Source organism: Pipra filicauda, unplaced genomic scaffold, assembly GCF_003945595.2.
Source record: "Pipra filicauda isolate LSUMZ 115617 unplaced genomic scaffold, ASM394559v2 scaffold323_size1005334_pilon, whole genome shotgun sequence".
Taxonomy (NCBI): Eukaryota; Metazoa; Chordata; class Aves; order Passeriformes; family Pipridae; genus Pipra; species Pipra filicauda.
Window position 1 is genome coordinate 282,176 of NW_024104447.1, and position 15,555 is coordinate 297,730.

At 46.9% G+C, this 15,555-nt stretch overlaps 1 protein-coding gene across 1 annotated transcript in view; it reads right to left on the bottom strand.

Moving 5' to 3' along the window:
- Positions 1-3,113: 3,113 nt before the first annotated feature.
- The window catches only part of BARX2 (BARX homeobox 2), a 32,734-nt gene continuing 20,292 nt past the window's right edge, over positions 3,114-15,555 (bottom strand). Inside the window, exons 2-4 of the mRNA XM_027740547.2 lie at positions 7,228-7,525; positions 4,139-4,223; positions 3,114-3,389 (exon numbers count right to left, since the gene is read on the bottom strand). Coding sequence (XP_027596348.1) covers positions 3,135-3,389; positions 4,139-4,223; positions 7,228-7,525 — 638 coding nt within the window. The 3' untranslated portion in view covers positions 3,114-3,134. The remainder of the gene's footprint in view (positions 3,390-4,138; positions 4,224-7,227; positions 7,526-15,555) is intronic.

The window sequence follows — 15,555 nt, forward strand, 5'->3', positions numbered from 1 at the left end:
TGACAAAGGAGGAACAAAAACATCTTCAGTGTCTTATGGACTCATTAAAAACTAGCCCAGGCAGTTGGAGTATTGCATTTTCACCCAGATTGACTCATAAGTGATTAGAATGGGATTAACAAGGAAAAAAAATAATTAAAACATCGCTGGAACTGTTCCCACTGCAAAATGGGGTTGAGTCAGAAGCAATTATTTTCATCTGCGAAGTGGGAAATGTCATTTTGTAAAACTCACTTTACCCTTGGCTGGAAAATGGCCAACTTTGCTTTGCTTGGGGTTTAGACACATATCCTTAAAATTTTTGGAAATTTTTTATTTTCATTCTTATCCATTTCATTGGATAGTGCGGAAACCCCACACACCACTTCCTAGTTCTGGGCAAGAAAGTGATTTTCCCCCCCTGTTTCTTCTTACCTAAATCTATCAAAATTCTTCAGGAATTTAGACAAATCCATTGGGCACAAAAAGCAAAAGAACTACCAAACCCACACTCATTATTATTGTATGGAATATGCTTGGGTTGAATGAAAGGCTAAACACTGAAATTCCCCAAATGCTGTGTTTAAAACACACCTCTGAAATTTATCTTGAAAAATTAATAAAATCTCAGAATGGTTTGGGCTGGAAGGGGCCTTAGAGCTCATCCCATTCCAGCCCCTGCCATGGGAAGGAACACCTTCCATAGACCATGTTGCTCCAAGCCTTGTCTAGCCTGGCCTTGAGAACAGATTCGCTATATTTCACTTTGAACCCAGACAAGTTAAAATATCTTTGATGCCTTCCCTGACAGTCAGCTTTTTGTTTCTAGAATGTTCTGCATGTAAAATTTGGTTTAATCAATTATTCAGGCTTATAAGTCAATGGAGTAGAGATTCTTGCACAGGGTTTTTTTGTAATCTGATGGTGAAACTCATTATTAGACAAATTATTTCCAGTAAATTGCTCTCTTCACCCTCCCCGAGTACTGTGGCATTTCAGACTTGTGCAAACATTTTATTTTGAGATAAGAGTGCTGATGCCACTATCCAAGAACAATAGAGGATGATTATGGATCTGAGAGACCATCTAATCTAATTCCTGTATAAACAGGCTATAGGCCTTTTTTAAATTAAATGCCATTTCAAGGCCAATAGATACGGTTGAACTAAAGCACAGTTCTGGAAAGAAAAGGGGAAAAAAGACATGCACGGATAAAAATGTGCAAACAACACACTCCAGGCAAGTGCCAAAATCCTGCCCCACCACCTTTGCCTCTCACTGTGCCTGTCATGAGCCTGTCAGGGCTCTGTGGAAAGAAAAAATGTCCAAAGACAACCACATTTTGATGCATTTTAATGGCAGAGGAAAGACTTTGCAGCTCCCAGCTGTTTTCAACGCAACTGGCAAGAGGGAAATGTTTTATCTCATTTCCATCTCACATAGGAAAAAGGAGCATAAGAGCCATCAAATACCTGAGGGTTTCCAAGTTCTTTGTAAATGAGCCTTGCTGTGGTAAGTCTGGATTAGGTCTAGGTGCAAACCTGTAAATGCACTTCAAGCAGTAGTTGCCTTTTCCCAAGTGGATTATGGTGTGTTAAACACACGGTGAGTGGAGCATGTCCCACCCTGGCTTGGTTGAAGGCAACTGCAGTTTCACCACCTGAGTAATCCCATCCCAGAGCTGATGCAGAGTTGTAATTAGACACTTCCAAACACCTCTGAGCAAGAAACTGGGAAGAAAAGAAACCTTTTCTCCCCACTCAGCTCTCCTTGGATAAGGCACTGGAGATCTCTGGGTGTAATCCTTGCCACCATCTCAAAAAAGGGATATTGAGAAATCATCTTCACATTGTCACAAAGAGACATTATTTGGGTGTCCAAAACTGGAGCAGGGGAAGTGACAGAAAATAGTGCCCTGGGTCTGACACATTCACCCAGTGACAGGTGGCATTTACACCCTCACCTTAGCAAGGTGCTACAAGTAGTTTACACAGAGCTTTCTGTGCAGGAAAGTCTGATGACTCCCCTTTCTCCAGGTTTTGTTAGAATAGAAAAAACAAGCCCAAAAAAGTCCCTGTCTAACACTCTGAAGTGAGAATCTCTGAAAGAGAAACAATCACCACAGCGGTTTGATTTATATATTTAATTTTTAATTAAAAAATAAAGGTTATCTTAATACATCTCTTGCAGCCTTTGGGCAAAATGCACCCTTACCAAGACTTTATGAAACATGATGCACATCTATTCTTGGCGCACATCTTAAACAAACACTAACTTTCTGCAGCAACTTCTGAAATCCATCATCCTGCCCAAACCCTGAAAACATTGAAAAGTTCATTTAAAAAAAAAACCTACAAAAATTAGTAGTGGGCCCAAAGCAAAAATCCCAGATCCAAGCATCCCAAAGCTTTTGGAGCAGACTGAAATCCAAACCCTCATCTCATTCCAAGTTTAATCCTGGATCACTGCAAATTCACAGACACGGCACCCAAACAACCCAGAGAGATGCAGTTGGAATCCTGACCTGGGAGAGGATCTCCCTTTGGAAGCTTTGAGCTCACCCTGGGCCAAAGTAAACCTGGGGGTCTGAGCCCCTTCCTAGAGTTGTTTGAAGATGGGCCCATCCCTGATGAAATCAGTGCTGGTTACAGGAGGAAATGGTGCCATTGGAGCTCCCGTTCCTTGTCTGCCGCTGGTCCGAGACCAGGCCAAGCTCTTTGTTCTTTTGCACAACTCCAGGGCAAGGGTAAAGCCAAGAGAACACCCTGATCCCTCCAGCCCAGCCACACCACACACCTCTGCCTCCCACCTTCCCCTGGACCTCTCCAGGAGCTGTCTTGGGGTTCCAGATGTGCTTTCCCTGGAATCATGTTCAGGCCCCCATCCCAAAGCTCCCTCACCAGAGGGACAGGTTGGCACCACTCCCACGGGATGTCTTTGTTCCACCTGGCCCACGATGGCTGATTCCCAAAGGCACAAAGTGACCAATCTTTAGACTTATGCACAAGGTCTACATATATATATATATTTATATATATATGTACACACACAACATTACATACATATTTAAATATATATATACATATATATATTTGGTTTTGGTTTTTCTCTTTTATCTCTTTTTTGCTTTTCTTTTTCCCTCCTTTCTTTCCCTTTTAACTTAGTGGTGTAGTCTCCTCTGAGGAGGGCTCTGGTATATGTTCTGGAGATTTCTCTGTCTCCAACGAGGCTTCTTCTGGCTTCTCCTCTGTCAGTTTAGGCTCCTCAGGGGCTTGAGATCCCTCTGGCTCCTTACTCTGGGCCTGGCTGTTCATTTTCTCCTCTGCTTCAATCTCCTCCGAGGTGGGAATGGAGTTTTTCTTGGGGCGACCTTTGGGCTTCGTTGGAGCTTCCTGGCCCCCCTTCAGCACCTGGAGCAAAGAGATGAACCATCAGGATCAACTTGAACTCCATCCTGTTCCCGTGTCTAATTCCCTCTCCCTTCACACCATCACTGCAGCAGCAAGACTTCCAGCCAAAGATCTGTATCCAAGCTAATCCCAAATTGGTTTGAAGTGGCAGTAACTGTCACATACATTCCAAGGAACAGCCTAGAACTGCATGTCCTCTCCCAGATCAAAATTCATGAACACCTCCACTGGAGAATGTCACAGCATTGTGGTTCCCAACCAGGACTTATTGCATGGGTCTCCTTTCTAAAAAGGTTTTAACTGGGAAAGGGCCACAAAGCTGACAATAAGTGAAAGAGGAGAAGAGATGAAAGGCAGGAATTAGCGATATCAGCTCTCCAAACTGCACTGTTTTCTGCAGAGCAACACAACCTTTTTGTCTGTGCACAGAACCAATCCCAAAGCATTGAGATCACAGGAGTGCCAAAAATGCAGAGGGAGATATTTTGGTTCTTCCCTCTGTTCTACTCTCATTTCTTTCACCCCTTTGCTTTGTATCCTTCCTCCTGCCTGTGGTCCCCCCTTGCCCACCACACATGCTGTAGTATGAACACGCTAAAAAAAGAGACCATCTCTAGGAAAAACGATCAAGAATAAAACCAAACTTGGTATAAATAGACTCAAATTACTGACAGGATGCTCAGCTTTCAAATCTGTTCTTTTGCAACTAGTTTTTAAGGACTGTGGGAACATGACAAGGAACCACTCACCATTTTCTTCCACTTCATCCTACGGTTCTGGTACCATGTCTTCACCTGGAGCTGAGTCAGCCCCAAGGACTGGGCTAAGTCAAGCCTGGGAGACAAAACAGACACTGAAATGAGTTTACAAAGGACAAGAAGAGCTCAGATGCCAGGTACAGTCAATCCAACACTGTAAGAGCATTCAACAGTGTCCTCTGATCTGTTGTTTTGAGAACAGTCCCACAAAAGCAGTAAATACCGTGAATTTAGGATGTAAAGACAGAGGCTGCTATGGAAGAAACAGGAATATTTAGGTGTTTTCAGACTCTCTGTTCCCTTTTCTCCTCCTAGAAGTCACAGGGTTTGCCTACCCTCTTGGAAACACAAACCTGCTGCACTCCAACCGCTGACACTCCGTGTTTGCCCATGACTTGGGGACATCACATCCCTGAAAAATGGGCCTCTGCTGTTTGAAGCAAACACGTAGGAACAGACACCAGCATCAGTCTGCCTTTGAAAGTGCTACTCTTTGTATCACATTTCTTCTTCACTACCTACATAAATCATAATCCTTTCCCATTTCTAATGGAGCAGGAGTACATCTTAATCTATTCATTTCATCAGCACACTGCCATTGTAGGCAATTTGGGCTTATAAGGGAATGCATTATTTGTGTGTTTTGCTTCAGGGTCTGAGTGGCAGACAACCCGTAATCCTCATTCATCCTCCACAAATCTCTAACCCAGGCGAGTTCATGTGAAGCCATTCATTATTTCTTTATTAAACCCCAGGATATGAGGCAAATGCAGCTCAGGGTAACTCCTGATCCTTCCCCACAGGTGACAGCACATGAATGTGGCAGTTTTGTAATGGAATTGCACAAGGGATGGGGTTGGAAATCCTCAGCAACACCAGGAAAGTGCCCCACAGAGTCACATGAGTCCTGCAGGTGGGACAGCTCCAACTCAGAGCCACATTCCAAAGTGTTCTGGATTCTGTGACTTCTTGGCAAATATCTCCTTGCCTTTGGATGGGGGAGCACATTTGTCAAGGCTGAGTTTTTCATAATAAAACTCTTATTTCAGTTGGGCTCCTGGGGCAACGAGACTTGTATTTTCAAGCACCCACATCCCCCACACCACCTCCCTGGGCTCCAACTCACTCTCATGGATTCCTGCTTCTCCCCCGCTTTGGAATCACTCTGGACCTGCAGGTTTGTTATGCCACCACATAATGTCTGTAGCCCATTGATTTAAGATGTCATTGCTGATATTTAAGAGCAAAATCTGGCAGTTGTTGCCCTGTCACACCACACTCCCTCACTACCAATAAACCAGGTGCTCCAGGTGCCCTCCCAGGGGTACAACCTTCTGTCCAGGCCAAAAGTTGCAGGAGTGAACATGGGTCGCAATTCACTGCTTTACCATCACATTTCCAGCCAGGAGCTGACAGAGAGAAACACAGCTTGGCCAGCTCTTGGTGACTTAGTTCACATGTCCTGTAACTCTTTGACTACCTGCAAGCAGGGTGCCACCTCTTGCCACACACCTCTATCACCAGCACTGCCTGGAAACCCAAGGAAACAAACACAGGGGACGTGGTATGTGGACAGGAATTGCTCATCAGCCCCAAACGTGTACAAAGCCAAGGAACAGTCACATGATAATGTTAATTAACAGCCTGAAGGGCTTCAGAAAGTGTCAACCATCTTGTGAAATGAAGCTGTGAGGAGTCAGTGCATTAGGAACTCTGCTGTGAGACAGGGTGGCCATGGCCAGGAAATCTGGTCTTGCTGTGACCCTTGGCTTTGGTGACAGGCAACAGAGAATGCCATCTTCAGTTTAAATTTAAATCCAGGGCTGGGGTACCTTTCAAACCCTCTCTAGGTTTACAAACTTCATAGAAATTGGATGGGTCTTTTTCCTGTACCTCCTCTAGGTTTACAAACTTTGTAGAAATTGGATGGATCTTTTTCCCTATAATTTAAATTTGAAGAGTAGAATTGAAAGCCTTTAAAAAAGCTAAAGCCTCTCTTAGTTTGGTTTACCCATGTGGTACCAAGTAGTCCCTAAGAACTCACCTTTTCCTTCAAATGACAAGGAACTTGCCTGTGCCTTTGCAGGCAGAAGTCAACTCCAGGCAACCCTGGCTCTGTTTTCCAAGCTGATGGAGAGGACACACCACCTTCCCACTGAATTGCTACCCAAGGTGCTGGCTGGAGCCAGATCAGCAGCCAGCTGGAGAGCCAACCCCTCAGGTGCCATGGACACACACCATCCCCCACCAGAGCTCAGGGCAAGACAGGCTCCATCTTTTTTCAAGTGTGCAGCAGGAGTGGGAAAGACAGAGAGCTCTTGCTCTGAACCTCTGAGCCTGGAGACCTGCTCCAAGCACATACACCACAGCTGGCATTTCCACTGATGTGCTCTATTCCTGTCACCTTTGATCCCAGGAGAAGTTAGCCTTGAATTTGAATCTGGCCACCCAGCAGCCAGTCTCTAACGTGCAGCTGCCGTGGGTCTGAGCTGGTCCAGGAGGCTCCTGACTGCAGAGGGCTGAATTCCTGCCAGGTCCATCCTCATAAGGACATTGTGAGTGTTCCTCAGCCTTGCCCACCCAGGGCTGGCAGTGAGGAGTGGTTTGATCTGGATCTCAAATCACAGCAGAGCTGCAAGTTAAACTGAGTGCTGTCCACTTTTGAATGATTTAGGGAAATCTGCATCATGAAAGGTAAGACAGGGAGGAATGAGGTTGTTATACTTCAATCTTCATCAAAAACTCACCAGCTCCAAAGTTTTGTTTTCCTTTGGTGCCATCCCCCTGTGCTCTGAAGTGCCAGAGCTGCAGGAGTGTTTGGCCAACGCTCTGAGCACAGGGTGGGATTGTTGGGGTGTCTGGGCAGGGCCAGGAGTTGTACTGATTATCCTTGAGGGTCCCTTCCAACACAGCCCATTTTGTGATTTTATGGTCTGCCCACGGCCTTGGCCAATGCAGAGACCTCTCTGTGGAGCCAGAAGGCAGCACATCCACAGGGAGTGTTCAGTGTGGGGACAGCTGAGCAGGGCTGGAGCAGCCCTTCTGTTCATCCCTGATCCTGCTGTGAGCCGCTGACCTACCTGTCAGGGGTAGAGAGATACTTCTGCTTCTGGAATTTTTTCTCCAGGCCCATGAGCTGGATCTCGGTGAAGATGGTCCTACTGCGGCGCGGCTTCTTGATCCTGGGCGTGGGCTGCTCTGCCTCCGACTCGCTGCTGCCCTGTGCCTCGCTGGCCACGGGCTCCGAGCCCCCAGGGCCCGGGCAGGGCTGGGCTGGCAGCACCCGGGAGCTGGTGGCAGCGGGGAGCAGGGGGGGGACCACGGAGGGTTGCCTGGTGATGACGGAGATGAGGGGATACGCCCGCAGAGAGGGGGAACCTGGCAGGGAGGGAAGCAGAGGGGGAGAAAGGTCACTTCAGTGGCAACGTGTTCAAGTGGTGGGAGCACTTGGGGACAGGAGGGAGACAGGAATAGCTGTCCTGGCTCTGTCATTCGCTTGTTAAATCACAGGATCACAGAACATGCTGAGTTGGAAGAGTCCCACCACGATCATGGAGTCCAACCCTCAGCCCTGCGCGGGACCATCTCCAAATGACCACAAGCAACTCAGTTCCCCTCTCTGGCCTGTTCCTTCCCACATGGATGAATTCCTATGTCACCTGCTCTAGGTCACTCTGCTTTGGCAAGGGGGTTGGACAGGATGATCTCCAGAGGTCCCTTCCAACCTTCCCTACTCTGTGATTCTCCCAAGCTGCACAGCTTTCCCTGGGCGGGGGGGTCTTGCCAGATCAGCCCAGGGAAGGAAGGATTGCCTTTCCACTGACTAGTTTTTCTCTTTGTAGGGGCTGTTATAACACACCCCAATGAAGTCACGTCTAATTACCACAAGAGGTGAAACTTCAAGCAAATGTTGAAATCTGTCCCCATTCAGTTGCCAGCTTTGCTTCCCTGTGGACACCAGGACAGGGTTTACTTGAGACAGTCACCTCATTCTCCTTCCAGCCAAGAGGCAACACAGTTCAATTCACAGCTCATTCCCTGCATCACATGAATCACACTTGCAGCCTCCATTGTTCACACTGACCATATAGGAAGATGAAGATGAATAGGTCCCAAAAATTCTTCACTGACTCTTGACTCCACAACTTACACCAACTAGTTGATACCATCCCCATAAACGAACCAGTTCTGCTCCAATCCTTTCAGGTCGGGGCCGTTCTGGGATGACAAATCCAGATCCCAAGCTCTAGAGGAAGTTCTGATTCATATCAGGCCTTCTGATTTACAGCTGTAGCTGATTCCTGCTCAGCCTTAGCCCCAGGAAATCAAATGTTCCTTTAAAATCTGGGCAGGGAAATAGGGCCACATACGGGAAACAAACACTCACTGTCAGATCCACAACTTTGCAACCAACCTGCAGAGTCTTGGGCAAGGCACTTTCTTGCACTCATTTGCCAAATGGAAATGATCCTCCTCACCTACTTCACTGGTGGTAAAACATGGATTAAAGTTTAATGTACATAAAGTATTTGGAGATCTTTAGATAAATGGTGCTGTGGAAAGGAACGTGTTACACCAGCAGGCCTGATTGGGAAACCCTCACCATGAATCACCACTAATGAAAATAATGATCTACAGACCTCATGAGTCTGTGGCGGTGAGTAGCTCCTCACTGTGGAAGAGAGGAGTTCCCAGCCTGGCCTGCTGGTGACCTGTATTCCTTACTCTCCTCCCTGAGTAAAGGGTTGTGATCCCAGAAACCAGGTCCCAGGAAAGCTGTGGTGCTCAGGGGACATCAAAGAATCCCACAGAGTGTTGGTCATTGCTTCTGTCCACAACCATGGCAAGTTGTGCAAAATCCAGGCACTTACAAAGCAAGTTCGGGAAACTATTACCAAAGCACTGTGAATCCCAGCAGACTGGGATGTGAGCACGACCGTGACTACAGACTGGGGTTTAGACAGACTGCAACTTAAATCATCCTTTCTCCTCCACATCTCTGCAATGCCAAAACTCAAAATATGTCCATTGAATTGAAAGTCTTCCACTTAAACCACCAAGGAAGTACTTGAGAGATGAGATCAGAATTGCCCAGCCAACATTTAGCTTGTGTAAAGCTTTACCTACCTTTTCTTTCTGTGGCTTTGTGCTGATCTACAGCATCACTGAGGGACCTGGCAGAAACTCTGCCTTGATTTACAACCTCTGTGTCTGTTCAAAGACCATAAATAAGGACAGAGCACGCTGTCCTTTGTTTTACACTACTGCACTCCTGTGCTCTCTGATACTTCTGCACCCTCTGACACCAGCCAGTTACACAAAGGTAAACCAGAGCCTGCTCCCATATCCTGTATCCTCATTGTTAGCACCCACTGACACCTGGGATAACAAAAATATGCCGACCCACCAATGGAACAGACCATTTCCTCTCTTTCAGCCAAATATGCTAAGAAGAACCAGCCCCTCTTTCCTTTTTGAAGGGCTCTTCCATTGCCAGAGTGCCCTGCAGGAATCCTGAAGCCACCTCCACCATGATGTTCCTGGGGGAGCCGTGAGCTGCGTTGGCGTCTTCAGCTGGGGCTCAGCCCTGCACCACTGCTCCTGTTCACAGAGGATCTAAGAGAAGAGGCTTCACAGATCTCAGTTCCACCCTGCTCTGAGAAAGGAGACTGAAAACTGATGCCCTACTTTACTCCCTGAAGGAGTGGATCCAGCCTTACTACACTCCCTTATCCTGCTGTTATGGGGTCCTGGTTCAAACCTGCCCATCACAGAGCTCCTGCTCCTCTACGAGTTCATCCTCCAAACTGTATCCCATAGCCTGTCCCATTCCTCTCCTTGCTCATGGGTGGCTTTTGGCACTGGTTAATTGATACTTTTACCCTTGTAGCCCCGTATATTTCCAGCAGGGCTCTCCATAAAACACAAAATTACCAAGGAGTAATAAATCACCGAGCTCAGAAAGCCATGTAAGGGTCCAAGTGACTGAAACCTCTGGACAAAAGGATTTTCACAAGGAACTTTCTTCAAGGGAGGTCAGCAAAAGCTATTTGAGATCAGAGCAACCAGGGATATTTGCTTTCCTGTAAGCCGTGGCAGCAGCACATGGGACTGCTTGGAGTGAGGGGAGGATAGTTACTGTAGTCCCAGAGCTTATGATCTGCCTTCACCAAAGAGAAAAGTCTCTTCAGACTGTTTTTCTAATAACCGGTAGGATGAGGATGAAAAGAACTGCCTTGCTCCTTCCCCGCTCAGCAGCAAGGACTCGGCTGTTTTTGCAGGGTCCGACAGTGCTCAGTTATTAGAGCAGCAGATGACACTGCACTTATTCAGGTCCGTGCTTTCAAGTGTTGAGCACCTGAATGAGGGGATTCATTTTCCCAAACGTTCAGCAGCAGCTGTGCCCTGGCCCAAGACTCAGAAAGGCTCAGCACAGGCTTATTTTTGGTGCCCACGTCAGGACACAAATTTATTTACAGCCCTTCTGAAACCGCTGCATGACTCGTGCGCGAGGTGTGGTTTGTAACTGCTGAGCTGCTTCGAGCTCCAGGTGGGGAACAGATCTGGGAGGCTGTTGACACCAAGTGTCATGTATTTGTTCATCATCCATGTCCCTAAGAGAAGCCTTTGCTTATGGTTTGACACCAACAGTTGTGACAGAGCTCTTAGAAACCATCATAAATAATGAAATCGCCTGCTGAGGCTCAACCCAGCTTATCCAAGCTCAGTGTTCTGCCCTTAGCCTGAGGAGGACACAGCGTGGTTAGGGCATGAAGTAAGGATGACATCTAGAGAAAAATGGGGCTTCAAGGCTGCAGATGTTTTGGGGGGGGGAAGCTCGAGGTCAGAAAGGGGGCAATGCTTTAGCAGCCAACTCTCCTTGCAGACAGAGCAAACCAGAGCTCCCTGACCCCTGCTTTGCACTAGCCAGCTTTTAGATCCCAAAGAAAAAAGCCCAAGTTTAGTGTCCTGCTCTGGATCTAGTTATCCCACAGTTCAGAGGCCGCTGAAGTTGAGGCAGCCCATTGTCTCCATGAACATGACTCCCCTTAAACCATCCATACAGTTCTCACCCTGATTGAGCCGTGCCTTCCAAACACTGCGAAATCTGAGCTGGATCTAAACTTCACATCCCCCAGAGTTCAAAGGTATTTCGAGACTGACGTGGTATTATAAGAATGGAATAATTCCCTAATCTTCAACAAATTAAATGCTGGCAAGGAGCTATTGTCTGCTCAGCACTGTTGGGACATGCTCTGTCTCCCAGGGTGGGATGAATGGAAGTGAAGGGCTCTTTCCTTTCCATCCCTGCCTTTCCCAGCAGTTCCAGCTGTTGTTTCAATGTGTACTCACCTGCACTGTTGTCTGAGCACCTTTTCCAGGCCTGCCCCATTAGTCTTTTGCACATGAAAACCAAAAAAGCCCAGAAAGTGAGGAATTTGCTACCCTAGGAACACACTTCCTGTGGGTTATTGTTTCCATCAAAAACAACCAAGAGACCCCCAGTGCAACACCGAATCCACCAGTGGTTTAGGACTTAGGAGGTCTCAGTGCTCTTCACAGGGACAGGGGCTTCATACAGAAAAGTCCCAGTTTTATCAATTGGAATAGTCTTAATCACCCCAAAACCTGGGGTAGTCTTGGGCTCAATTTGCTGCTAAATGCTTGGGAAGTATTAGTGTAATCCACACTTCACACCGCTCACAATTGAGGCAGTGTTACCTCAACAACAGAATTTTTCCTGGAGTTCTTTTTTTTAGGATTTGAATAACCTCAGTTCCAAGTGGTAAAAAAGCTCTTGTCCATTCCATAAAGTCAACATCTGGCCAGTCTGCTGCTTGAACCAACTGAGAGCTAAAAACAAAAAGGACATTGGATCTGCAGAGTGTTTTTTACCATCTGAAAACATTTTACTTTGCTGTTTAAATTGATCTGTGTTGGCAGCTCCTGGGCAGTGAATAATAGATCTACACTAAGCACTGGCACACCACCTTGAAATGAATTGACTCACTCAAACCACACAGGTCTGGGAGAACCCTGGACTCCTGTTTCCTAATTATATGTAAAATATTTGTCCTATAAATATATTGGGATTTAATGTATCCAAAGATTTTTTTCTCACTTGTTTTGCTTTTCAGCAGCAACATCCAGAAGGTGTTAGACCAGATGACCAACCTGAAGCCATCTCTACTCACCTGCTTTCTTTAAATTCCTTCTCACCACTAGATATGGCACAGTGTGTATCACCACCACTACACCAAATCACCTTGCAAAAGTTTTAATTAAAAATAAGTACTTCAAACAAATCTTCTCCCCTTCTTTTTCCCTCCCTCCTCCTCCTCCTCCTCCCTGGCTTAATTTCAACCCCAGCAGACACAGACTAAAGGGAAGGGAAAAGGGAAAGCACTAATTAGTTGCACTGTTTGACTGCCGGCAGTGGCAGAACAGTTTTCCTCCCAGGCAAACTCAGCTAATACTGTTTTGGAAAGAAAGAAAGCAAAAGGAAGGAAAGATTTATGGATCAGCTCCTCTTGGCAGGTCAACCCTGCTCGGAGGCAGAATGAAATCTCAGTCAGAATGGGCTGCACTGAAAGGCAAATAATAAAAGAAAATGAACTTACGACTCAGGAAGGTCTATAAATCCATCATCTCCTGAGTGTCAAACAAAAGGAAACCAAGAAGGAGTTGAGTTCATTTAGTAAAGAGCTGCATTTTGCTGAAGGAGCAGGCAGGGAGGAGCAAGCCTTGAGTGAAGCAAAGAAAGCAAAGGAAGCAAGGAAATGTTGAGAATTAGTTGAACCACACACAGTTTCTTTAGTGGGGAGGGTGTTACATCTCCTTTTTCCACCACAGAGCCCCAAAGGCTTGGATTTGCCAGCCATGCCACTCTCATGGATCTTGGCTGGATTATACCAGCGGAGCCAGGGCTGAGCAGGGAGCTGGTACAGCCCAGAAACTCAACGTAGCCCAGGAGCCAAGTGGCTGAAGACAACAGCCAGGTTCCCACTGTGTGCCCAGGACACGGGACATCCTCTGGGTCAGAGTGGGCTCCTTGGCCTTGGCTGGGGGTTGCCAGAGCTGCCAAAGGCTGACCAGGGACCTGACAGGACTCTTGCACAAGGGCTGTGCTCCTCTGCTGAGCTTCCTCAGCCAGCAGGCACCACATGGACCTGCAGCACCTCTCTCGTCCATCAAAAACCCCACTGAGGGCAGCAAAGCCCTTGCTGTGCTCAGGTGTGACCCCAGCCCATCTGTTTGTGCTGACGTTGGATTTAAACCTTCTCTGCTCCATCGGCACCAGGCTCAGGCACTGAGCAGTTCCCAGACATGAGGGTCTCTTCTCTATTAACTATTAGAATCAGCTTGCATCGGGTTCCTCCCAGGACCAATGCTGTGCTCCACCAAGCACCCTGGTAATGACAGAGAGGCACCAGGAACGAGAACAGCAGAGGGCTTTGAATATACCAGGTAAATTCATATCCCCTTAGGAACAAGTGCTTAGGAGGGCAATAACCAGGTCTGCCAGACTCCTTGTGAACAGCCCAAGATCCAGTCTGGAGCACTGCCATTAACACTTGAATGCCATGTTTGAAGGGTGATGTCTGCCCTGTGTGTGGTGGGAACACAGATCTCTCAGCCATCCCCAGAATGGGACCTGAGCCCAGGATGTCTGGGCAGGGGTGGGCCACGGAGGCTGTGAGCACTGTGTTGGCAGTTCCACAGCTTCCACACACCACACATGGGCCTGGGTGTTTGCCCTGGGAACACACGGACACAGAGGGGCTTCCAGGACTGGACACTCCTCGTGTCCTCTTGGAATGGGCTGGAGGTCCAGGCACAGCCACAAAGTCTTCCTAAAGCTGTCACCACAAGGCAACTGAGCCTCCAGCCCAGGGGTGATACCTATGTATGGACTTCAGTGTTTTCAGCACCCCTGCAAAAAAAGCTTGGCCAGAGATGTGGTGGCAGGTAAGGAACCCTTGTATTGACCAGTTCAGAGATTGATTCTCTTCTCATTATTTCCAGTCTTACTGTAAGACAACCCTCAGATACTCTTTTACACTTCCTACACCTCTTTGAATATTGGAATAGCTGGAAAACCTGCAGGAGATCCTCAGAGCCTTTACAGGTGCCAATTTCTCAACTCTATAATCAGATTTTTCTGTGATTATTGCATATTAAATAGGAATCCTGGAACTGGGAGTGCTTGAAAATGCTCTTTATTGCAATTCCTCTTCTCCAGAACTCAGAGCTCAGTCACTGAGAATTAACCCTGTTTTGAGAAAGGAGAATTGTCTTTGGGTTTGTTTCTTTTTCTACTTGTTCTCTTTTTCTTTGGTTACATGTGAAAACCAGTTGTAGCTAAGCTGGAGCCAAAGAGGTGAAGGGCACCTCTGGGACATTTTGAAAGTTTCCAAAAATAGTTTCAAGACTCAGTCCAAATGCACAGAGACAAAATTTCCATGGGAATCATGTCACGGAGGCCACAAGAAAGCAGAGCTCTCAACCCTGAAATCCTAAGTGCAGAGCTGGAACACGAACAGACGCTGCTGGGGCTCCAAAATAGCATCAGAGAGGTTCCTTGGAGGAAAGTTTAATTGCTCCTCAACCAAAGACTGCAGGTACAGTTCACACCACGTTCTATTTTCACTGCAATGAACCCCATTAGCCCGACAAGGACCAAGAGTCTTGCAAAAATTAAATGCAGATCTGCAACGCAGCAAAAAGTCTGCTGGGTAGCAACTGGTTTCTCCCCATTGTGGAAGAATCCAGACCCAACTGGTGGCCACGGCAAAATGCCCATGAGCTGCTGTGGAGCCAGGATTTCACCTGTGTGTGTCCACAGAAGGAACACAGAAAACAACAAAAAAAAAGAAAATGAGTGCAACTAATTTTAGCACAGTTAAAACAATCCTTTCTATAGGCATTCTGACTGAATGCCAGTTCTTCAGGACCTGCACCTTCTGTATGAGCCAAGTGTGAGTGGCAGAAATAAGTGGCATCTGATCAAATGGTACATTTTGACGTCAGCTTCTCAGGTGGGAAAAAGTTGGGGCTCATCCAGGAGTCCTGTTTTGCCTTCCCTAAGAGAACAATCCCTTCTCTCTCAATCAGTTTTTTGAGAGAGTAGGTTTTCAGCTCACTCGATTTCAAACAAAACCACTGGTATCTGTAAACATTAAATTAAAAGATGCTCTTCCCCAAAGCATCTCTCCCCATGCAACTTCCAGAACGGCTCCTTGGGGATGATGGAGTTGGACACAGCTCCAGCTGCCCTTCTCCAGGCTCTGGAGCACTTTGAGCTGTGGTTGAGTTCAGCCCAATTTCAAAACCACCTGTGAGATCCAGGTTTTCCTCTTCAAGCCTGTCCCCATTAGCAGTGTATCAACGTCCACATAATAACAGTA